This window comes from Melanerpes formicivorus, unplaced genomic scaffold (assembly GCF_026170545.1).
Source record: "Melanerpes formicivorus ecotype bairdi unplaced genomic scaffold, bMelFor1.0.p_v2 SCAF_2, whole genome shotgun sequence".
NCBI lineage: Eukaryota > Metazoa > Chordata > Aves > Piciformes > Picidae > Melanerpes > Melanerpes formicivorus.
Genome location: NW_027142354.1, coordinates 30,111,503 through 30,135,572, shown reverse-complemented (window position 1 = coordinate 30,135,572; position 24,070 = coordinate 30,111,503). Strand labels below are relative to the sequence as shown.

The following is a 24,070-nucleotide window of genomic DNA, read 5'->3' as shown; positions in this document are numbered from 1 at the left end:
CTTCCTCCCAATTTCAGACATGTACTTATTGTAGTGGCAAAAAATACCAAATTCTTTCTCCAAGAATAAACCAAATACCATAAATAACATTCCATGACATTTTGTCCATCCCAGATATAAATACTAGATACGCAGTTTTTCAGTCCGATTGAAAACCTTTCCAGTTAATTAAACAATGAAAAATAAATTACTGTTTCTGTCAGTGATGATTAATGTATACATACAATATATGCCCAAATAGGCACAAAGGCAAAATCAAGACATGACTGCCCCCTCAGAAGTGTATTATTCAACACTGTGTGCAGGTTCAGTTCTGTGAGTATGGCTCCGTTGTTGATGGACAAAGGCTAGAGTATTGAATATCCTGCAGGATTAGTCAATTTGTAATTGAACTGAACTCTTGTCATTCTTAAAGTCACACTTGGAGTCATATGCTTTGTTTGTCTAGAGAATCAATGCAAAAATAATCTTTACTGAAACCCAAATATTTGGTGAAGTCTCTACCTTCACATATGCCGTGCATGCAGCTTGACTGCTGTGATAGCAATAATTAAAAAAAATACCTCATAGGGAAACTTGTTCATATATTACAGTGACAAAATCAAGCCCATAAGGGCTCAAACATGCATTTCATTACAGATTAGTATTTTTCCACTCTATTTTTCTTACTCTCCTATCAAGAGAGATTTTTCAGGGAAAGAGAAACCAAGTCTCATCAATTCATGAAGCTATCTTCTGGAATGGAGGAATTTTTATAAACTAAATTACAATGTTGATATTGTAAGGCTTTGGAAGGGTCTTTTAATTAGCTCCACTATAAAGAAAGCACAAAACAAATACAAGTTATTGCAAGATTCTGCAAAATTAGAAGTAGTTTAGGTACATCTTTTCACAGATGCTGAAAGGTTCTTTTCTTTTGGAAATATTTTTTGCAAATTTCAAAAACTAAAGAAAAAACAAACAACCAAACAAACAAAACCAACCAAATAAAAAACCCAAACAACCAAGAAACAACCCTGTTTCAAGCAGCTTGGCCACACTAAGATTTGAAATAATCCAAGTTTTCAGTTTCTACAGCTGATCAAAATCTGACTAAAACCTATGTTGGTATTGACAGGAATTTGAACTTTCAGACCTAACTTACTAACTGCAAGAGATGTCTCAGTGGCAGCTACGCAACGAAAGTACAGATTCGTTTCTTTTAATAAAATCTAAGAGAAGAATCTTTGGTGCCGTGCACACAAATTCATGCCAGCACACACAAAGATTTGCATAGATAACATTCTAACAAATACACACACTGCATAAAGTATGACGGGTTGCCATGAAACCATGGAGTCTTTTATTTCTGTGATATGATGTATGTTCTGGCATATATTTGCTTAGATGTTAAAATGCTGCCATTGCTCATGCTGTATGTGAAGGACATACAGCACACATGAATGCTTAAAGCCTGTTTTTTGCAAAACTGGTAACTTGTGTTTGTGATATATAGGAACGGAATGTGCAGGGAATGAAAATAAGATTGAATGAAAATGAAAGACATGGGTTTCTTGAAAGTGCATATGTCCAAGTTTAATAATTCCCTCTCTCTTTCTGTTAAAAACATCATTGGAAAATGTCTGACTGCTGCTACTCATCAGAAATATTGGTTTGATGCTGCATAGTACAGAAATATACAAGTACTTTCAGATTTCAAAAGGAAACAGGGCTCATTCTTTGATGGGTGTTAAGTGAGAGCATATCTCTCCCATAGTAAACCAAAAGAATTTATACTCATCAGAAGATCCAGTCAATACTGGGTTAGATTGTGACTGTTGCATGCCCTCGACTTCCCAATTATCTGATTCAGCTATATAAGGCACTTGTTTTCTCATCCAGTGACACACAATTTGCTTTAACTGAAGCTAGTTACAAAGCAGAGTTTGAGTTGAATCTAGCCAGGGAGATTAAAGGGAATACTAAGAACTTTTACAGGTATATTAATGGGAAGAAGAAGACTAGGGAAGGTGTGGGCCCCCTCAGAAAGGAAAATGGTGACATGGTCACATGTGATGAGGAAAAGGCTGAGGTACTTAATAACTTCTTTACCTCAGTCTTCACTGCAAGGGCCTCTAGCCACACTCCTGATGTTATGGAAGTCAAAGCCAGGGACGGGGAGGAAGAACTGCCCATTGTAAGTGCAGATCAGGTTCGTGATCATCTGAAGAACCTGAAAGTGTTCAAGTCCATGGGACCCGACGGGATACACCCACGGGTACTGAGAGAACTGGCAGATGAGGTTGCTAAACCCCTCTCTATTATATTTCAAAAGTCCTGGCAGTCTGGTGAAGTCCCCACAGACTGGAAAAGGGGAAACATTGCCCCCATCTTCAAAAAGGGTAAGAAGGAGGAACCAGGGAACTCCAGGCCAGTCAGTCTCACCTCTGTGCCTGGAAAGATCATGGAACAGATCCTCCTGGAGTCACTACTCGCTCAAAAGAATAGTGAAGAGGTGATTGGGAACAGTCAGCATGGCTTTGCCAAGGGCAAATCCTGCCTGACCAACCTGGTGGCCTTCTATGAGCAGGTGACAAAATTAATAGATGAGGGGCGAGCAACTGATGTCATTTACCTGGACCTGAGCAAAGCCTTCGACACTGTCCCACACCACATCCTGGTCTCCAAACTGGTGACACATGGGTTTGATGGGTGGACCACTAGATGGATAAGGAACTGGCTTGATGGCCGCACCCAAAGAGTGGCTGTCAATGGCTCCATGTCCCAGTGGAGGCCAGTGACAAGTGGAGTCCCTCAGGGATCAGTCCTGGGACCTGTCTTATTCAACATCTTTGTGGGGGACATGGACAGTGGCATTGAGTGCACCCTCAGCAAGTTTGCTGATGACACCAAGCTGTGTGGTGCAGCAGACACGCTGGAGGGAAGGGAGGCCATCCAGAGGGACCTTGACAGGCTGGAGAGGTGGGCACAGGCCAACCTCATGAAGTTCAATAAGAGCAAGTGCAGGGTCCTGCATCTGGGTCGAGGCAATCCCAGGCACAAATACAGGCTGGGCAGTGACTGGCTGGAGGGTAGCCCTGAGGAGAGAGACTTGGGGGTGCTGGTGGACAAAAAGCTCAACATGAGCTCTCAGTGTGCACTTGCAGCCCGCAAAGCCAATCAGATCCTGGGCTGCATCAGGAGAAGTGTGGCTAGCAGGTCGAGGGAGGTGATCCTCCCCCTCTACTCAGCCCTGGTGAGACCCCACCTGGAGTACTGTGTCCAGTTCTGGAGCCCCTATTACAAGAGGGATGTGGAGGTGCTGGAACGTGTCCAGAGAAGGGCCACGAGGATGATCAGAGGGCTGGAGCACCTCTCCTATGAGGACAGACTGAAGGAGTTGGGGCTGTACAGTCTGCAGAGGAGAAGGCTCCGAGGAGACCTAATTGTGGCCTTCCAGTATCTGAAGGAGGCCTACAGGAGGCCTGGGGAAGGACTTCTCAGGATATCAGGTAGTGATAGGACTAGGGGGAATGGAATGAAGCTGGAGGTGGGGAGATTCAGGCTGGATGTGAGGAGGAGGTTCTTCACCATGAGAGTGGTGAAACCCTGGAATGGGTTGTCCAGGGAGGTGGTCGAGGCCCCGTCCCTGGGGGTGTTTAAGAGCAGGCTGGATGAGGCTCTGTCCAGCCTGATCTAGTGTGGGGTGTCCCTGCCCATGGCAGGGGGGTTGGAACTAGATGATCCTTGTGGTCCCTTCCAACCCTGAATGAAACTATGAAACTATGAAACTATAATTAAGTTCCCTTTTAAATGCAAATGGCGATTCCAATACAGTGGTATAAAGGTGGAAATCACTCCTCTAATGTAGGTTACAGAAGATCACATAGAATTTAAACATCCACCTTAAGTGTGAATAGGTTGGTGAAAGATTAAAGTGTATTTATGGATTTCATATTACTAATAGCTGAAAACATTCCTGATGTATACCCTCATAACAGGTATTTATTATATGGCAAATATATCACTCTCACTATTATACGAATTCCTTTAAGACCTACTATCAGTAAAAATTCTGAAATACTACTAGAAAACTCACGAAGAAAACCTAAACCAATATTAAAAGGTTTAAAAAAAAAAAAAAAAGGAAAAAAAAGAGCCTTCCTTACAAAAAGGAAAACCAAAATAAAATAATCTAAATGTTAACTTCACATCTTAATTTTTTTTTACTTCATATGGTAAGTAAAACAAATCTCTCTAAAGGAGAAAAACATTGCACTTTCAAGATGTTTGTGACTCACTGAAATAGCATTGAGTGTTAAGAGAAAAATTAAAAACTATTCCAAAATAGTAAACATTTCTACATATCTTCGGTTTTGAACCCCCCCCTTATTTGAAAAGGAAACAGAACAATCAAAACAAAGTACATACAGAATAAACAAGACTGGGAACATCACAAAAACATGTAAGAAACACATTTGCTAAAGAACCATCAATGTTGTTACCAGTGGGGGGTCCAGGGTTTGTAAAGGGAAGATAGTACCAGTCAGAGGAATATCAGGACAAGGAGCTTACAATGCAGACAGAACAAAGAAACAGTTGGAATAGACCAATAAATCTCACATCCAGGCTCTCTCAGTACAGGCTTTCCACCTGTTGCCAAGGTTGATATGGGACTAGAAGAAAACTTGACTCTATTCCCATAAGTGTCATAAGTGTCAATAGCAGTTTTTCTTTGACTTTAGCAAAAACAATTTCAGGCTTATGGGTTGTAAACTAAATGACAATTACACATTAATATGATTCTTCATCAGATTCAGATAACATGACATACAGGCTACAGTGCACATTTTACCTCCCATCGTTCCCTTGGGAATGAATAAAATTATCTTTAATTGAGGAGTAATGAATTACTTACGAAGTGTCACTCTTAAAAAACAAATGGCAGAAAACATTTCTACATCTTTAGTACTACCATTGTAGTATTTACAGATGGCTATTGGTAGGATTGCAAACAGACATGTGATCTAAGTAATCACGTAAAATCTAGAATATTTTGTTCACTACAGGAGTTTCCCCACAAATACACTGGCTGGGCTTTCATAATGCTATCAGGTATTAATATCAGTACCTGTACAGCTCTTACATAAACTACTTTTCAACTAAATGAAAAAGATGTGCTTCATAATATAAAAAATTGTAATTATTATTTGAAGGTAGAATATCATCAAGAATAATATGATCTTAAAAAGGTGAAGGGCAGTCCTTTTTTGGTTTGGGTTTGCTTTTTTCAGTTTTCTTGAATTTTCAGTCGCTGAATGTTAATACATAAAAAAGGAGTTATTTACAAATATTATCCCTATTTGCCAAGAAATCATTGGCATAGCATTATTACCATATCTTGACATTGCTGCTGCTCATTAACAAAAAAAGATGAAAACACGATTTTAAAAGTGTAGAATTTTGTTAATCTGCTAAATAAAAAAATTCCACTGATAAACAAAAATCCAGATCACCCTCCTCCCCAATATCTAGCTAATGAAAAGATGTGTTACATTTAAACTTCTTGTTTATGCTGAACATTTTGTATTTTAAATTTGACAGGAACACCTCATGGCAACTGCTCCTACAAAGAACCTTTGAGATATAGGAAGTTTAATACATTGAGTGGCTTTCAGAGCAAGGAATAACCACCTGTAAACATTATTGATTCCTCAAAACCAGAAATGCACCCCCTTTCTTATATCAACCCCTGATGGCATTAGACGAACCTAGCCAGTAGCAAGTCGTCTCCTTACTAACCACCCACAAATCCTCACTGGATCCACCACTGATTTCCTGTGTGCACAAATCGATGCAGCGATAAAGCCACATTCAACACACAACATAAATACTACAGGAGGACTATAGCACAAAGCTTTGGTTATATAAATTTTTTTAACATTCATCCATAACAAACACTGGGCTCACTAAAATGAAAATAAATTAAAAAAAAAAAAAAAATAATTATAAAGCTTGCTGCTCTTACATATAGTGTGCCAGTCACTGTACAACTCCTGAGAAAAAGAGGAAGAACAAACCGGGGTAAGTTGAAACACAACCCACAGATTTTGGAATACATGTTTGTAATAATACTAGTAAAGAACCCACTAGTTTACCAGTCTCACAGGAACAAAAACTATGTAACGGTGCTCAGGAGCTGTACAGTGCTTACACAAAGCTAAGAGCATAGGCATAGAGCATAGTTGTTTTTAATAATTACCATGCTCATGAGTGATGACTGAGGAAGGGAGGACAGGACAATTAGTTCAAAGAAAAAGAAACAAGAAAAATAAAAAAGGAAAAAAAAAAATTGAAAAATTGTTTTTAGCAAATACAAAAGATAGTTAGTACTGGTTTTGGCCAAATTAGTTCTATACTAAAACTGAAAGATCAACTAAACTTAAAATTAGAAAAAATTAGAAAAATTAGAAAAATGGGGAAGCATAAAAATCACTTAAGTAGAGTTGATTTTGCAGCATTTAAAGATTTGTTTATATTTTCATGCAAAAGGAGTAATTTCTAGAAAGTGAAGCAGTGATAAAAGTTAATTTCAAAATTCAACATTATAACTAATAAATTTAATTATTCAGTCATAGAAATGTTTTTGCAAAAGAGCAAAACACTCTGCAGCATTTCAGCATGAAACTAATGGCCAGAACTTGATATGTCATATAGCTGCATCACTGCCAAATCCACAATCTTGTAACCAAATTTTATTCACATGGGCTGACTTAATTTTGTTCACTCATAGAAGTCTAGCAGGATTTGATCTATATTTTAAATCACTGGAGCACTTTCAGAGAAGCAGCATTTATGATTGGTCATGAAGTCATTCAGTCAAATTTAAGAGTTCATGATTTTGATTTGAGAAAAGTAGTTGAACATTCAAGAAATATGCCATATAAAAGAGCTACAGGCCCAACAGCCAATGAGATGTGTAGTGTTGCAAGTATGAGTTATGACCCTCCAAATGCAATAATGATTACACGGTCATGTACTTTTACCTTGTTTTTTAAGATAAAAACATATCAAAATATTAGGGCACTGTAGGATTTAAACATAAAAATGCACTGTAAAAAATACTGAGGGAGAAAAAATGTGCTTTGGTAACACTATGAAGTCACACGAGAATGAACTTAATGTTTCCAGAGAATCACAGTAAGGGAGCAGTAGAACTTACTGTTAGACAGAAGAAAGAAATTGACAACGAACTGACAACAAAGGGGGCAGAAAGTCAAATTGCTTCAAAGTCAAAAGTAAAGCAAAAAAAAATTCGTATTTCCTCAAAGAGAAAGATGTAAAAATTTTTTTCAAAGAAAAATCTTTCCCAGTAGATATTTTTTCAAATAGCCAGTTAGCTCTCTTGACCTCTAATATTTAAATTGTCGCTTCACTCTGTCTGATTTTCATGGCAGTCAGGTCAGTTTAAGAAATCAGGGGGGAATTCTTGATTTTATTTTATGCTGAAACTGATTTGGGACTTCTGTAAATGCTGTTGTTTGTAACTAGAATTTTACATGTAATGTCTTCACTTCTTCAGAATAATGGGTAAGAGTCGTCTGAGACTGCTCTGGAACTCAGCACATGCTAGTGACTTCCTATTAACAACCACGGGCTTAGGTAAGCTAATTAAATAAACCACTCCTAAGGATTGTATTTTAGTCTCAGCCTCTACATATATATTTACAGGACACTTTCAAATTCAGCTTGTCTCTGCAAAATGTAAAAGAGAAAAATCACAGCTCATTTATGACAAATTGACAGTACCTGATCCCTCTTCAGTCACCATGCCAAGGCCTTCTGCTTTGTTCTGACGTTCAAATGCATTTAGGTCAAGAACACTGCAATGAGAAAAATTACATTTGCCCTGTGATTAATTAAGTATATGTAATATTTCATTTTATAAAGAAGGATTTGTGATTTCATTTAAGTATATAATCATACCAGCGTCAAGAAGATGTATATCAGTGGCTTGGTATATATGTCTGCTACAAGACTACAAAACCCAGCTCTACAGTTAATCTGCTTTTGCTCTGCAAATGACAGTAGAATTTAGCTCTTTATGGCTGATCCAGAAAAAAAAAAAAAAGAGAGAGAATGTATGTGTTTATCATATATATATATATATATGTGTGTGTGTGTGTGTGTGTGTGTGTGTGTGTATATATATACACACTAACTTTAGGGGTCAATGAGAAACCATATTATTGACTGCTTTCATATTACAGCCCAGTTCATCCCAAGCAGCAAGATCCATTAAGAAGTTATGATATTATTAGTTCCACTCAGTGGTCCTCTCCTTCCATGTTCTGAAAGACTGAAGCTGCCCAAGAGGAATATGTATTCAACTAACCAGATTTAAGGAACATGTATGCTTACATATTCACATTTGTGAATCTGCAAAGTTATGCCTTCATTGCTTAACATGTCAGCTAATCATGGACAAGTATTAATGTTTATGAAAGTCAGATGAAGGTAAAGGAACTATCCCAGTAATTCTCGTGGCAAGAAACCTCACTGGTTTAAAAGTGAAACTTGGCCAAAGGCAGTGTTTAAAAAAAGGATAGAACATGGTACCCTTGACAGAAGACTGAATCACTTAATCCAGGAAGCCCATTTTAGTTCTGAGTTTTACGTTAATTGAGAAATTATTTATTGAAATGGTTTATTCTTTAGAATGCTATATGAAACGTTTACATATATGTATATTTACATAAAAACAAAATCAATATGAACTGCTAAGCAGAATGAAAGGGCAAAGAGGTTACACTGCCTCCTTAGTTTATTAAAACATAACATTCCATTCCTTTTCTGTTTTCTAAAAAGCCTCATTAAGATTTTTAAGATAGTTGGGTTTTCCCAAAATCTTTATGATTATTTAACATTGATCAATAACCATTGGCCTCTGCAGGATTACAGAGTACTTGCAGAATTAAGAATTTGCCCCTGAGCCTCTTAACTCTAGTGTTGTTTTCTGTTATTTCTCAAGTAGATACAAACTTTTGTGAAAAGAGCTCTTTTATCAAGGCAGATCCCTGTCATAAGAAGATTTTCATACTGTGAGCACCACTTTGTCCTTTACCCCAAGTCTAGCACATTAGAGCTCCCGGGTGCAGTTTGCAAAAAGTATAGAGAGGATCTTTCCAAAACTGTAAATGCTGTGGATTAAAACCTAAATGTAAAAATAATAATTTTTGAAAGTGTCTATTTTCTTACCTACAGGACTGCATAAGACCAGCAAGGCTCTGAAAGAATCCCACATCCTTTTTATCCTTGAGGTAGTCAAGCATTTTCTGCAGTGAACACAGTTTATTCAGAGAATTCATATTTGTACTATGTGTAAACCTAATTAATACTTCATAGATTCTAGATTACTAGTGATCCTGGCATTTTGAAATAACACTTCATATTTACAAATTAGTTAAAAGTCTTGCAGGAAACAAAAAAAAAGGCAGGTATCAATAAAAACAAAACAAGACAAAAAAACACGAAGAAACAACACACCACAAACAAACCACAAACAAAACAAAATCATTAAAAAAGACCCCAAACCCAAACAAAAACAACCCCAACATTTAATGCTTGTATCTTTTACAGAAAATAAGGTAATACATTTTGGATATTCCTTTCTATAACGTGGAAAATAAAGACAGTAACTGAAGTCAACACAGCCAGTAGAATTGAGTGTTTAACATAAATACAATCGTGCCACTGTTAATACTGTATTTGCACTACCATTTCAGCATCAGACTCAGCTTGTCATAACCTGTTTGTTTTAGACTATTTCAGCTGCAACAGTATGTTAGTAGGCAAGTAAGTATTTTTAAATTGTGTATTAGCTTTATTGTAATTTGTAATACCTATCTGACAATAGATTTAGCAAGAAAAAGTTATTCAGTGGAATGAACTCTGATTCTAGAATACAGTGTGTTGTTGAGTGAAGGTAGAGCATGATACCAGAGCTCTCATGTTGTGAACAAAAATCACAATATTCAGAGATCAGTCTTTGTAGGAATGCTATAAGAATTCATATTGTGAAGGAAGAAAAACTGGTTTTGCAAATAAATAAGAATTATAGGAATATTTGGTAAGTGATCTCGATAATGAAAGAGCACACAAGCAGACACCCTTAACAAAAAATATCAGCATAACCCCAAGTGCTCCAAAGATCACAGAAAAAGAACACACCCATCAACAACACCTTAATAACCAAAGTACTCCAGAGAATGATGATGATTTTTCAAAATCACTTCTGTATCTCTCCACCCTACCCCTACCAGTCTTCCCAAGGAAGACTGAAGAGCTGATCTTAGGACCTAAAGGCAAAATGGAAAGATGAGCAGAACACCAGAGAAAATGGGTAGAAAATAAGGCAACAACAACAACAAAAAAAAGGCAATTCTAACTCTATTACTGCTGCTTTTGTAAGCATGAAATTTAGCAGGATTAGCATTATTGTAACTATTATTAGTAACCATTAGTAATTATTAGTATTATTGTAACCATTGTATTAGTATTATTGTAACCATTTCTGCATCCTAATTAGTTAAAACTTCACTGAATCACTTATAGAATTTTAGATTGTAGCCTTAGAAATTCAGACTAAATAATCATATACAAATGTCATGATTTTACAAAGTAATTTAACATCATTACATCACAAACAATTGGCAATGGCTCAGGCAGATACTTTTCTGCACAATTTGTGGTGTTTCTGGTCAATTCTGGGTAATGATAGCCCCTGAAAATACCATTATTTTGGACTGGATTCAATTGCTTCAGTAGTTGCTTAACTGTTCCCACTTCTCTGTATTCTTCAAACTGTCCTACAATATATTAATAGGCAGTATGAAGCCTTCTGGACTCAGGCATCTTCAACTAGTACAGAACACTGAAGGTACTCTGTCACTTCTATTCAACTGTGTAGAATACTGTTAAGACACCAGACTTGCCCACTGCTCACCACATTATCTTACCATAAATTAGTAAATCAAGTTTGAGTTCTCTGCTTTTATCATCAAACTCTCCATGGCATAAGCTAAGTAATTCTGAATTTCTGTAACATTTTCATTGGTGAAGACAGGGGTCAGCAATTTTGCTCTACTGGCTATAGGACAGTGGTAATCTTCCAGGAAATAATTTCCTTCCATAGAGTTCCTCTAGAAGTTAATAATTTTACATAAAATATCCTCCTTCTAGCTCAACTACAAACCAAATTTATTTCAGCCTTGTGTTTTCTAAATTAATTATATGTTTGCAAGTCAGGCATACCTAGAAACAAGGCACATCTGTACATTTTCTTTGAGAATAGAGTAATAGGATAAATAGTATCTGACAAATAGTTACATTACATAATGCACTGTTACAATAACAATAACCAATAAAGATCTACACTGACTAGTGTGGGTGAAAATAAATCAGTTCCTTACCTGCTGAACAGTAGAATTTCCTCCATTTAGGATGGCAATCCCTAGCTTTAGGGTAGCTGCAACCATTGGCCCCATCTCACCTGGAAATATTTTAAAACATATTTTAGATCATAAATACAAATAAGAATTTTCTATTAATTTCCACGTGGGAAAAGATGATGAGCTGGTTGAGAGTATATGGGTTAAGATTAAAGGGAGGACAGGAGAAAGTGAGTTTACACTAGGGGTCTATTACAGGCCACCTGACCAGCAGGACCAAGCAGATGAGGCCCTACGTAAGAATATAGAAGCACCTTCACATTCACAAGCCCTGGCCCCCATGTGAGATTTCAATCACCCTGACATCTGCTGGAGGGACAACACAGCTAGGTACCAGATGACAACTTCCTCCTCCAAATGGTAGAGGAACCAACAAGAAAAGGTGCTATGCTGGGCCTTGTTTTCACTAACAGGGCTGGTGACCAATAGGCTCAGGGACAGCCTTGGCTGGAGCAATCACAATGCAAGAGCAAGATCCTCATCAGGGCATGTAGGGGATGTATTCAAAGTTTATGACCCTGGACTTTAGGCATGCAGACTTTGATTGCTTCAGGGGGCTGCTGCCCAAAATATCATGGGAGAAAGACCTGGAGGGAAGGGGGGCCCAGGACAGCTGGTCCATATTCAAGGATCACTTTCTCTGTGCCCAGGAGCAAAGTATACCAATAAAGAGGAAGGTAAGAAAGAATGCTAGGGGACCTGCCTGGATGAACATGGAGCTCCTGGATAAAAAAGAGACTGTACAAGGAGTGGAAGAAATGGGGGGAATATAAAGAAGCTGCCCAAGCAGCAAGAGACCTGGTTAGGAAAGCTAAAGCTCAGTTAGAATTAAATCTAGCCAGGAAGATCAAGGGGAATAGCAAAAGTTTCTATAGGTACATTAATGGCAAAAGGAAGACTAAGGAAGGTGTGGGGCTCCCTCAGAAACAAAATGCGATCCAGAGGGACCTTGACAGACTGGAGAGGCAGGCCTATGCCAACCTCATGATGTTCAACAAGACCAAGTGCAGGGTCCTGCACCTGGGTTGGGGCAATCCCAAGCACCAATATAAGCTGGGCAGTGACTGGCTTGAGAGCAGCCCTGAAGAACATGACTTAGGGGTGCTAGTAGATGAGAAACTCAACATGAGCTACCAGCGTGCACTTGAAGCCCAGAAAGCCAAATGTATCCTGGGCCAATTAAGAGAAGTATAACCAGCAGGTCGAGAGAGGCAATTCTCCCCCTACTACACTACTCTCATGAGACCCCACCTGGAGTAATGTGTCTCGTTCTGGAGCCCTATTACAAGATATGGACATGTGGGAACATGTCCAGAGAAGGGCCATGAGGATGATAAGGGGGCTGGAGCTCCTTTCCTATGAGGACAGACAGAGAGTTGGGGTTGTTCAGTTTGGAGAAGACTCTGAGGAGACCTTACTGTGGCCTTCCCATATCTGAAGGGGGCTACAAGAAAGCTGGTGAGGGACTTTTAGGGTGTCGTGTAGTGATAGAACTAGGGGAAATGAATCCAAGATAGAGGAGGGTAGATTTAGATTAGATGTTAGGATGAAGTTCTTCACCATAAGGGTGGTGAGACATTGGAACTGGTTGCCCAAAGAGGATGTGGAAGCCCCATCCCTGAAAGTTTCTAAGGCCTGGCTGGATGTGGCTTTGGGCAATCTGATCGAGTGGGAAGTATCCTTGCCAATGGCAGGGGGGTTGGAACTAGATGATCCTTGAGGTTCCTTCCAACCCTAACAATTCTGTGATTCTGTGTAATTTATCCCTTACACTGCCTTAAAAGGCAATGTATCAGGAGAGGCCTTTTTGTTTCCCTTGTAAAGAAGACCTGTTTTTCTTTCATGGTCTCTAGTGTGACAATATCTTCCTGAGTGCCTACAGACATAGTTTAATGTGTACATAACACACAAAAGAAGCAGGATGTGACAGGAAGAACTAAGGTCAATGAATATAACATTCATTACAGCATCCAGTTGTTTAAAGGCTGGGTGCACAATCTTAAGATAACGCTTAAGTTGAACAATGAGCCTCCTCTGCATGCCAGTCTATGTATTTTTTCCCTGCTTGGTTTTTTTTTTTTTTTGTCCAGAAAATGTCCATGATCCAAAGCATTTAGTTACAGTAAATGAAATTTGTAAAGAGGAATTTTTAAAACATTACTAGAAAGAAATCACAGACCAAACAGCAAAATTATCAAAACTTGAGTAAGGTAGAATCTAAGGGACAAAACCATCATTTACACTTCTGAAATGTTTTATCCAAGTACATCAACAAAGTAGATATTTGAGGAACAGGGGAGGGAAGCCAGAACAAAGTTGGAACTTCAGAACTGTACATATCCCAGAGTTTGGGGCCTCTTTGTCATTTCATATTGCTAAAGCTATGATTTTTTTTTACATTTATCTCAATCATAACTAGAAAAGATAGTAATAACAATAATAACAACAACTGCATGATAATTATTCATTATAATTTCCAGATTAGCTGTCAATAATTTTTGAAACTTTGGGTGCATTTTGAAAACAAACATTAATGCCAAAAATCTGCAGGTTTTGCCCCATATAAATTATAAAAATTTCAAAGATCATTAGAAATAAGGTTCAATATGTAATCTACACAAGAAAACATTACCTTTACTAGCACTGATTGTTTGCAGAACCATCTCAGCAGCACCTCGGTCATGCAGTCTAGCTTGTTGATATAGAAGTTTTTGCTTTTCCATTTCTTTTTCCTAAATAAAAATTCCAGTCATTTAAGATGAGGACTTCAGTTACTGCCAGTTCTCCAAAGGTTGTTTTTTTCTTAGTATATGGGCTCTATGGCAACATCATGGATCATTTTAATAAATACAATGCTACTGAAGAGATATTTAACATGTTCAAGTAACATTCTCCCCTTGGTGTTTTTCTTTAATATGCTTTTAGTAGTTTATCTGAAAAGAGTTATCTCAATTGTAAATCATTAGGTTAGATCAAAGCCCGTGTTCATTGTATATATTCTGCATATATCAAACTTGAACTTTTGTGCTGTGTTTTTGTGCAACAGTTCATACTCTTAATAATCTTCTATTACATGACCGTAACTTCATACTGCTCAGTATGTGGCTCTTGAGTTGCAAGTTGCTGCTGAATTCCAGAGTAACAGAAGCATCTCAGATTTTGTTTCAAAACATATAATTATATAGCAATATACATTACCCACCCTACCAACAGAATATTTGATAGAATATACTGTGCTTTTATATTTTTTCTCTAGCGGCAACAAACAATACTGCATGGCGTTGCTTGAGCAATGGTGAAGTTTGTTCTTTATAATTTAAACTACTACTGAAAAAATAAAGAGGTACATAAAGAGCAAACATAAAGGCACAGTTAATTCCAGATGAGTTTGAACTTTCATCAAGTTAATTGAAGTTTGCTGGAGAATTGAGGATGACTAAGCAGTATAAGTTGCAAAATGGTAGTTGCATAGAGCCCTATGACAGCGAGTCCATCAGATGGCGTGGTAAAAAGCTTACTCAAAAGGAACATGACACAACCGGTTAGTATCATGTCCATAACACAACGCCCAAAACATGTATGACCTACAAGCAGGAACAGCTGCAGCAGAAGTAGCCAGAATGACAGCTTTGCTGCCATAAACTTTCCATCCAAGTTACGGAAAAAAGACATTGGAAGATGGAAGAGGTTTAAAAAATGAAGGCTTGCTAAGTAGAGGGTATGAATAATAAATTAAAAAAGAAGAGGTAAAAAAGAGAAATATGTTCAAATGAATGAAAAAGAAACCTTTAACTCAAAAGCAAACCAACACAGACACTTATGCTGTTACCAGAGAGTTCTCGCCGAGGCTGGCAAATTTGTTTCTTAAATCTTTGATAATATCGTGCTGCGGAAACAAAATTCATCAGGGGTTTTTTTCACACTATTAGCTCTCCTGTGGTTAAATTGTATCTTTTTTTTTTTCTTTAAATTATGTGATAGATCTAGATGGAGGCACAAAAAGAAAAAAAAAATAATAAAAAATGGCAGCTTTGCTTCATATTTAGCCATGCTAATGTTTGAAAGTTTTGCCTTCATGTTTAAACCTCTTCCTGGGAGTTCAACAAAAACAAAACATACACACAGACACACACACACAATCACACACACAAACCACCAGAAAAACGTGACATCACAGTTTCAATTTAGCTACAATATTTTAATTTGCTTCAGATGTTGCTGACAATTGATCAGTTTCTAAAAAAACCAAAACAAACAAAAAAACCCTAAAGAACAACCTTATTTCCTATTGCTACTTTCATCTTTAGACCCAATAGGCTTTCATTTTTCTTCCAAAATCTATGACTCACTTTTGTTCACAATCCTTACATCAGCTATACTACTTTCATTCATTCTTAAGTTTATGACAATGCTTACAGTGAGAAGGCATCTGCATAATCTACAGACAAAAAGAACAGATATACATGCTTCTTGCAATAGCATTATAGAAGAATAGTAGAAGCAGGCATTTCCAGACATCTTATAGTGAGAAGACTGACATTTCCCCCAGAAATCAGGCTGTCTAATGTAATATAATAAAAAATACCCACTAAAAAAAAACCAAACACAAAAACCCCACAAACATTTCTTTTAAATCAACCATTCCTTTGATGATTAACGTCCAAAGGTAATGGTTTCTTCTTCAGCCTGACAATGCTGTTTGTCCATGCAATGTAAATAAATATATGTGATGGCAGTGAGCCACCCACTGCACACAAAGCACTGAACAGATACAGCTGCTGGCTGCTAGCCATTCTCCATCTACATCATTAAGATAAACATTACTGCTAGTACTGTTTTTTTGAACTTCAATGTGCTTGTCAGTTGATGACCAGAAAAACAGCACAATAATTAGCCAGTGGTACGAATTTTCTGCCATTCACACAACCATCAAACAAATGAAGCATGTATTCACCAGAATTAAAATAAATATTTTTTTAAAAAAAAAACTAACAATGCAAAAAAAAATTAAAATAAAACCAAGTCTATTTTATCTGGTATATTTTCATTTCATATAGGAAAAAGCTGTTCACTCAAAAATGTTCCACATTACAGACTCATCAGCTACCAGCTTTGAAAGCACAGACTCAAACTTCAATTTCCACTTCACTCTACTTTTTTGCTTCTTAAATCATAGCATCACAGAAACATTTGGGTTGCAAAAGACCCTCAGGATCACCAAGTCCAATTGATAACCCTACTCTACAGATAGTTGCAGATAGCGATGAGGTCTCCCTTCAGCCTCCTCTTTTCCAAACTAAACAGCCCCAGCTCCTTCAAGTCGCCCTTCATAAGATTTATTCTCCAGGCCCTTCTCCAGCTTCATTGCCCTCCTCTGCACTCACTCTGGCATCTTCACATCTCTCCTGTACTGAGGTGCCCAAAACTGGACACAATACTCAAGATGCGGCCTCACCAGGGCTGAGTACAAGGGGACAATCACCTCCCTAATCCTGCTGGACACAGTATTTCTGATACAAGCCAGGATGCCATTGGCTTTCTTAGCCACCTGGGCACACTGCTTGCTCATATTGTTGCTTGTCTACTAGAACCCCCAGGTCCCTTTCTGCCAGACAGCTTTTCAGCCACACTTCCCCAAGCCTGTAGCATTGCTTGGGTTGTTGTGACCCAAGTGCAGGATGTGGCATTTGGCCTTGTTGAAGCTCATCCCATTAACATTGGCCCATTGATCCAAACTATCCAAGTCCCTCTGTAGAGCTTCCCTACCCTTATGAACATCAACACTCCCACCTAACTTGACGTCATCTGCAAACTTACTGATGACACAGTCCCTTTAAAACTAGTTTAAAGCCTTGTCAATGAGCACAGCCAACTCATGTGTAAGGATTCTTGTTCCTTTATGGGACAGATGAACTCCATCTGTCACCAGTAGACCCAGTACCAAGAAAACTTCCCCATGGTCAAAAACCCCAAAGTTCTGTTGGCGGCACCAAATTCTAAGCCTTGTGTTAATCACATGGATTTTTCTCTTTTCTTCATTATTACTTCCTGTCGCTAGAGGGATTGAGGAGAACACCACTTGTGCTCCTGAGCCCTCAAGTAATCTCCCCAAGGCCCTGAAGTCCTATCCATTGTCTCTTCACTCCCAATCTGCATAATCAGCAGCAGGTAATAGTCTGATGGCAACACCAGATTGGGGAGTCTCTTAGAAATGTCCCTAACCTGTGCCCCAGGCAGGCAGCAGAACTTTCTATGGGATGGATCAAGCCTGCAAATCGGGCCCTCAGTTCCCAATAAGGGAATCCCCTACTACTACCACCTTTCTTTTCCTCTTATTTGCACTAGTCCTAAATTCAACCATATGCCAAAACCCACACATTGGACCAACCCACAAGTTTTAGTTTTAATTTGTAGGCAACAAACTTGTAAAAACTAAATAGAAGCTTTAACTCACATGTGCACCCCTGAAATTCATTATTTTTTCATAAAATGTACACAGAATGATTCCAATGATTTTTGGATTCTCCCGTTGTGTTAAATCATATGGAGAGGTTTGTTTGTGCCTACCCCTAAGCTTGTACCAATGGAGAGCAGGTGTATGATCCTACTGCCAGAGTACATTGCTGTCCTTATTATTTTTTTAATATTAAATTATGAAACAGTTGAAGAGTAAACAGAATGAACAAAAAGATGGAAGGAGAGAAACTGCTTAAACTATTCTATGATGACTGCTTCTCCTTTGAATTGTCATCATATTTTAACTTTTCAAGACCTCTCTTTAGTCCAGAGAGTAATTTCTATTTGACAGTTCTTACACTACCAAAACATCTGTTAATTTCAGTCTCAGGCATGCATAAGTACAAGCTATGTATTAAAATACAACATCAAGTACTCAACCAGAACCTTTATATGTATTATTATATATCTCTTTATATATATTAAGCCCTTAAACTCAATACAAACTTGTTTATGCTCTATATGTAATATAGAATTTTCCCAAGATCATTTATTTTGGACTTTATCAGCTCTGTAAAGAGTTTAAAGAAAATGAAAACATAAAGCATTATAATTCCTGAAGATTAAATATGTAGAATTTTAAGTGTTAGAAGAATTTATTTATCAATTATGTTTTCCATATTACTTAAAGAAATATTTAAATCCCTGCAATTTCACACTCATATTTTCTGCTTCTGCTGAAAGTTTCAACTCCAAAATACTTTTTTCTAATTTTTAACTGCCTGATTTTATATCAGTTATTGTATGTCATTATACCGAGCTATCCATTCTATATTGAAATCTGTCACTACCCAGATTATCATACAACAAAAGGAATTCTTAAAAGTAAATATTGTCTTGGATTGGATGGACAGTATGAACAGACAATGAAATTGTTTAGAAGGGGTGGACTGTGACCGTTTGAGGCTACACCTTTAAGAAAGGGACACTGTGACTGAATGTTTTATAAACAAAGGACAGGTCTAAACTAATTTCATTGGTGGATTGGTAGAGTACTGCCTCAAGTTTTGATTCCAGCAGAGACTTTTCTCAGTCTTGCACTTTTCCCTCCTCCTTTCGCAGTTTGCGGCTTCTAGGCTTTCTGCCAGACTGACCTTGGACTGATAAGCATGAGGCCTGCAAAACCTACTAACATTTTGCTCTAATTTATAACTGCTTTTAATTAACAATTGTTCCTTTTCTCTCTTTCTAACCCTCTCTGGGGAAAAAGGGGAGAGAAGGGCGTACAGGGGAGGGGAACCCTCCTTCAGGGGAGGGGAATCTCATTCCTTTGTTACTTTGCTGTATATTTCTGTGTATACATTACAAATACTGTAAATTGTGTATATATACACCCCTGCATTTCCTAAACCGCTTGTAAATACAGCGTTCTTTTGCTCATCCGGCTGTGGTTAGCTGTGGTTTTCTTTTATTTTTTTTTCCCTTCACTTTGTGGGGGGGAGAAGGCTGAGGCCTTCCCCTCAACTCGCAACAAGTACAAAGGGAAAAATATAAGAATAAGGTATAGAGGAAATTTAGAGACTACTAAACTGCTAGGACATAAAATATTAAAATACTGTTGATCTCAAAAGTGATTTTCATAATAAACAAATGACCATTCTGAAGCCATTTCTCTGCTACCTGCTGTGATTTCTTCTATGTACTCTTCCATAGTTTAGGAATACTGACATATTTTAATGTCAGGCATCTATAAGCATTCTACCATTTGATACTGCTTCCATGACACAAGTAAATACTTCTGAAAGTACTAAGTATCTGTGTGTCTAAGTGTCACTGCTAAAAATCATAGACTCATGTAATCATTTTGGATAGAAAAGACCTTTAAGATCATTGAGTCCAACCATTATATAACTCTACCTAGTCTGATGCTAAACCATGTCCATTAGCAACACATCTATGTGTCTTCTAAACACCTCCAGGGATGGTGATTGATATGAGAGAAAGTTAACTTATACAGAAAAAGGGCAAGAAGCAACAATTGTCATAATAATTCAAGGCAAGCACTAGCAGGTAAATGCAGATGGGCACATTGTAATACACAGACAACTTAACTGTAACTTTATATTGTGACCTCCCTACTGCTCACACAGTGATCGCAATAGAGTGTATCTGTACAAAAACGAGACTACACTGCATCAGATACAGCCAAGAAAACTGTCAATAAAATACACTTGTTGTTTTGATCACATCTTAAGCTTGCCCAAAGCTCTGACTCTGAAAAGATTCAGAATTTCAAAGATCATACTTTTTTAAAGTCTAGAGGAGTGATATGAGTTTTATTCCCATAAAAATTCAACAGCCATTCTTTTCACATACACACAGAGCATGGAATAAAAGGGTCTTCAACACTGAACTCAGACTGACAGACAGAAACACACACATGGACAAACATACAAAGCTTATATATATGTCATCTCATATCCTTACAATTGTTTCTTGTAATGTATGAAGGAAACAAGCATTATTTATTGTGGTTTTTTCCAGCAAGACACAAAATTTTCCATGGAGTATACAGTATTTAGTGTATGGTAACCAGGAAGACAGTGATAGACATGTAGCATTTGAATAGCTGAATTAATGGAAATAGCAAAGAAGAAATTATATTATTATACTGCTTATATAATTCCTTTGGGGTTCTGTAATATGTACTTCGTGTTTGTGGCAATTACAATACCTTTAAAATAACTTTTTGTGCATTTGTGTGAGTGCATTCACCTTCCAGGAGAATGTTTTCATTATCGTATGAAAGTGGTACTGAAGCGAAGTTGATCCTGGAATACATCTTCTATTTCCACAGCTGTATAGGAATTGATTTCTTTTATGGATTGAATATTAATGGAAGCACTAGCAAACAAACCACCAAAATGCTCTTTTCAATGGAGAAGCTTGTAATAGTTCTCCATACTGCCATAGGCAATGAACTTTGAAGCTACTGACTGGAGTCTGACCATGAGCTAAATTTGTGTACTCCTCATTTCAAGCAAGTAATCTCTACTTAGTCTAGCTGCCATTAGCCACAGCACAAATAACTACATTTAAACAGCTCAGAATCAAAAATTAGCTGCCACACATGCCATACCTCCCCTCAGAACATCAACCTTGCATCACTATTAGCAAGCAGAATCAGTCAGCAATAGGAACTGAGACTTCTACTTGTATGAAGTAGGCTGGTGCTTAAGCCATAGGCCACCTTTTAGAAACAAACGGTGAGACTTTCATGATGAGACATGAAAGACTGTGTAAGAAATTGAGTCCAAAAATTTACCATTGTGAAATTTCAGAGCTATTGCCTGTGCATTTTTAGAGAAAACATGAAACTACTAGGAACCACGTCAGGTACAGTGTAGCTATGTAGCTTCTATCAAACATTACCACAATGAAGGCTAAGGAGTCAGTTTATTCCAAAGGATCTGAATGACAGGTAAATATAATTGATGCCTTCTCTGTGACACTGGAAATAGAATACTACTGTATCAGAAATGCATCTCTGGTAAGATACAGAAGAAAAGTCCAACTACTTTTCCTTAAGAGCCAAATAAGTGATTTTAAGCATTCAAATTAAATTATAACCAGAAAGAAGATAACTGATGCACAAAAGGCAGGAACAGCAAAACAGTATGAAAAAGCAAACTGATACCCTGTTCCCCCCAAAATAGCAATGTGATTCTATATGGCGTAGTTTGGATAAATAATTCTTGTAGTCTTTAAAGAGAGTTTATGCACAAGAAAGGTTTGGTAGAAATGTCATGCTGGAACTGAAATGTTAAAAACATTTTCAAGATCATTAAGCTGAACTTATCCAAGATGTTGGGCCTAAAAAAAAAAAATCACAAAATTAGACCCAGACAAATACACACATATTTTTTTTTGTTTTACCTTGCTGCGTTGTGATCCTGTCACCTTAAGGAAGGGCACGGACAAGAAGCAAAATAGTAATAAGAAAAAGAAGTCCAAATTTTTTTTTCTGCAGGTGACTGACCAAATACAAATACAAAATTCTCTTTTGAATAGATTAATATATTATTTGAGCATAAGTTTCATAGTTACAGAAAGAATAATAGTGAGAAACAAATAAATAGGATCTTCTCTCAAAAGATAAAGTTGAATGCTGAACAAAGAACCTGTTATAATTTGGGGAAAGAGCACTACTAAATTTCTTACAGATAAATTTGTTCATTTACCTTAGTGACTTCCCATTTATAATTTTTTACATTTATAAGCAACATATTTTTGATATCTAACAACAATTTATGGGCTAACTGAAAAAAGCTTATAGAAATAAATACTCTTTGTTTAGTCAATGATACATCATACATTGCATTTCATGAAAAATCCCACAACAAAACAAAACAAAAACACTGAAATTTGGATTAATACTTAGATACTTAGCAAGAAACAGCAATTTATATATTGAGTAATTTCGTAGTAAGACAACTGTAACAGAACATCTGAGTGACTGAAAAGAATTTGGTATTGTATTCTTCCTAATTTTGGTATACCCACAAATAGGGAATAGATACTTAAATAGTTCTCTGCTATCTCATGCAGGATCATGTAGAAAACACAGAGAATATCTGATGTGTACAAAACAACGAGAGTAAATGCAAACATTCCCCAAACCACTCCTCAAAAATCAAAACAGCACGTAGTTTAGTATCAAATCAATTGGTATGTTTAGAAATATTTTAGAGAAATAAGAAATGAATGTATTTCATGTTTCTATGTTTTAGTTGAGATATTAAATATAAGAATTAATTGAATTGAAAGTTATAATAAAACTGTTAATGTCAGAATTATAATATGCTAAAATATAGTAAAATATTAAAAGGATGAACAAACTAATTCTCTCAGCGCCCCTCAGAACAGACAAATTTGTAAACTCCATTTTATTAATGGAAAAAAGAGAGACAGATCTCAGAGCAAACACATGACAAGGACTCATCTCTTATGCTAGTAATCAAATCATGTGTGTTTTCCTTGTATAGAGATGGTCACTAAAAACTAAACACCAATAATTACAGGTTTCCTATTTTCAATATAAGAAAAAGCCTTACAGTACTGATGAAGAAAAGCTAACTTTTTATTATGAAACACTATTATATGTGAACATAAAAATACTGTATATATTCTGATACTGGAGCTAAATTACTAATGCCAAAATCAGTATTGAGTATGTTAACCATCAAAACTAACAGCAGAATGTGACGCTATACAAGACTCAGCCTGTTATCAGACTTCCAGAATAAGTTTTGTCTATAATATTTCTCTTCAACAGCTAAAAAAGGCAATTAGATAAATATGTAAGATAAGTTAAATTGCTCTCTCTATAATTATATATTATATGATACTACATAATATACTATTATGAATCTAGTGACTCATATCTGCCAATCCAGCTTCTGACATGCAGTTCACTGGCATAATAAGCTGCAGTAAGCCATGAACCAAGAAACACAAATGTCAGTTGGAAGCTATGAAGAAATGTCTAACATGACAAGAAAAACAAAACAGAAATATAACCTTACTTCAAAACTCTTCACTTCTTCTTCACCATCATCATCTTCTTCATCATGGCAGCTCTGGTATTATGTAGAAAGAAGACATTTACTGATAAATTGAGAGGGAAGGGAGGAGGGCTAAGCCTTCCTCAATTTTACACACAATTTCTCTTGATCTTCTTCATTAATTTTATTTAAACAGAAAAGATTCAAAAGATAGCAAAAAAGTTACCTTTGCCATAATGTCAGCATATGCCATATACAGGAAATCTTCTTCCAATTTGCTAGTTATTAATATAGAGAGGAAAGGGAAAACAGAAGATTAGAGCCATTATAGTGGAACGGGAGTACCAAAGAATTTTTGTAAAGCACCTTAATTTTTTTAAAGGACTTTCATGCTCATAATTAATTACATGAAGTTTTGTTTTATTTTTTTAAAATGAGAACTTGATTAACTTATTCAAACTAAAAAGTAAAGCCAGCTACAAACACACAGCTCAGAAATTCATTAACACCTTCCAAGTAAAAGAATATAGGTGCTTTTTGTTTTTTTTTTTTACTTATGCC

General features: G+C 36.8%; 1 protein-coding gene across 6 annotated transcripts in view; it reads right to left on the bottom strand.

Moving 5' to 3' along the window:
- Positions 1–24,070, bottom strand: part of RYR2 (ryanodine receptor 2) — a 405,629-nt gene that overhangs the window by 44,596 nt on the left and 336,963 nt on the right. For 3 of the 6 annotated variants that reach the window (XM_068155143.1, XM_068155161.1, XM_068155147.1), the window contains 7 exons: positions 23,736–23,787; positions 23,531–23,584; positions 21,882–21,905; positions 14,122–14,221; positions 11,451–11,530; positions 9,238–9,314; positions 7,789–7,862 (listed from right to left, as the gene is read on the bottom strand). In XM_068155143.1, coding sequence (XP_068011244.1) covers positions 7,789–7,862; positions 9,238–9,314; positions 11,451–11,530; positions 14,122–14,221; positions 21,882–21,905; positions 23,531–23,584; positions 23,736–23,787 — 461 coding nt within the window. The remainder of the gene's footprint in view (positions 1–7,788; positions 7,863–9,237; positions 9,315–11,450; positions 11,531–14,121; positions 14,222–21,881; positions 21,906–23,530; positions 23,585–23,735; positions 23,788–24,070) is intronic. The other 3 variants (XM_068155152.1, XM_068155170.1, XM_068155178.1) reach the window with 1 other exon arrangement.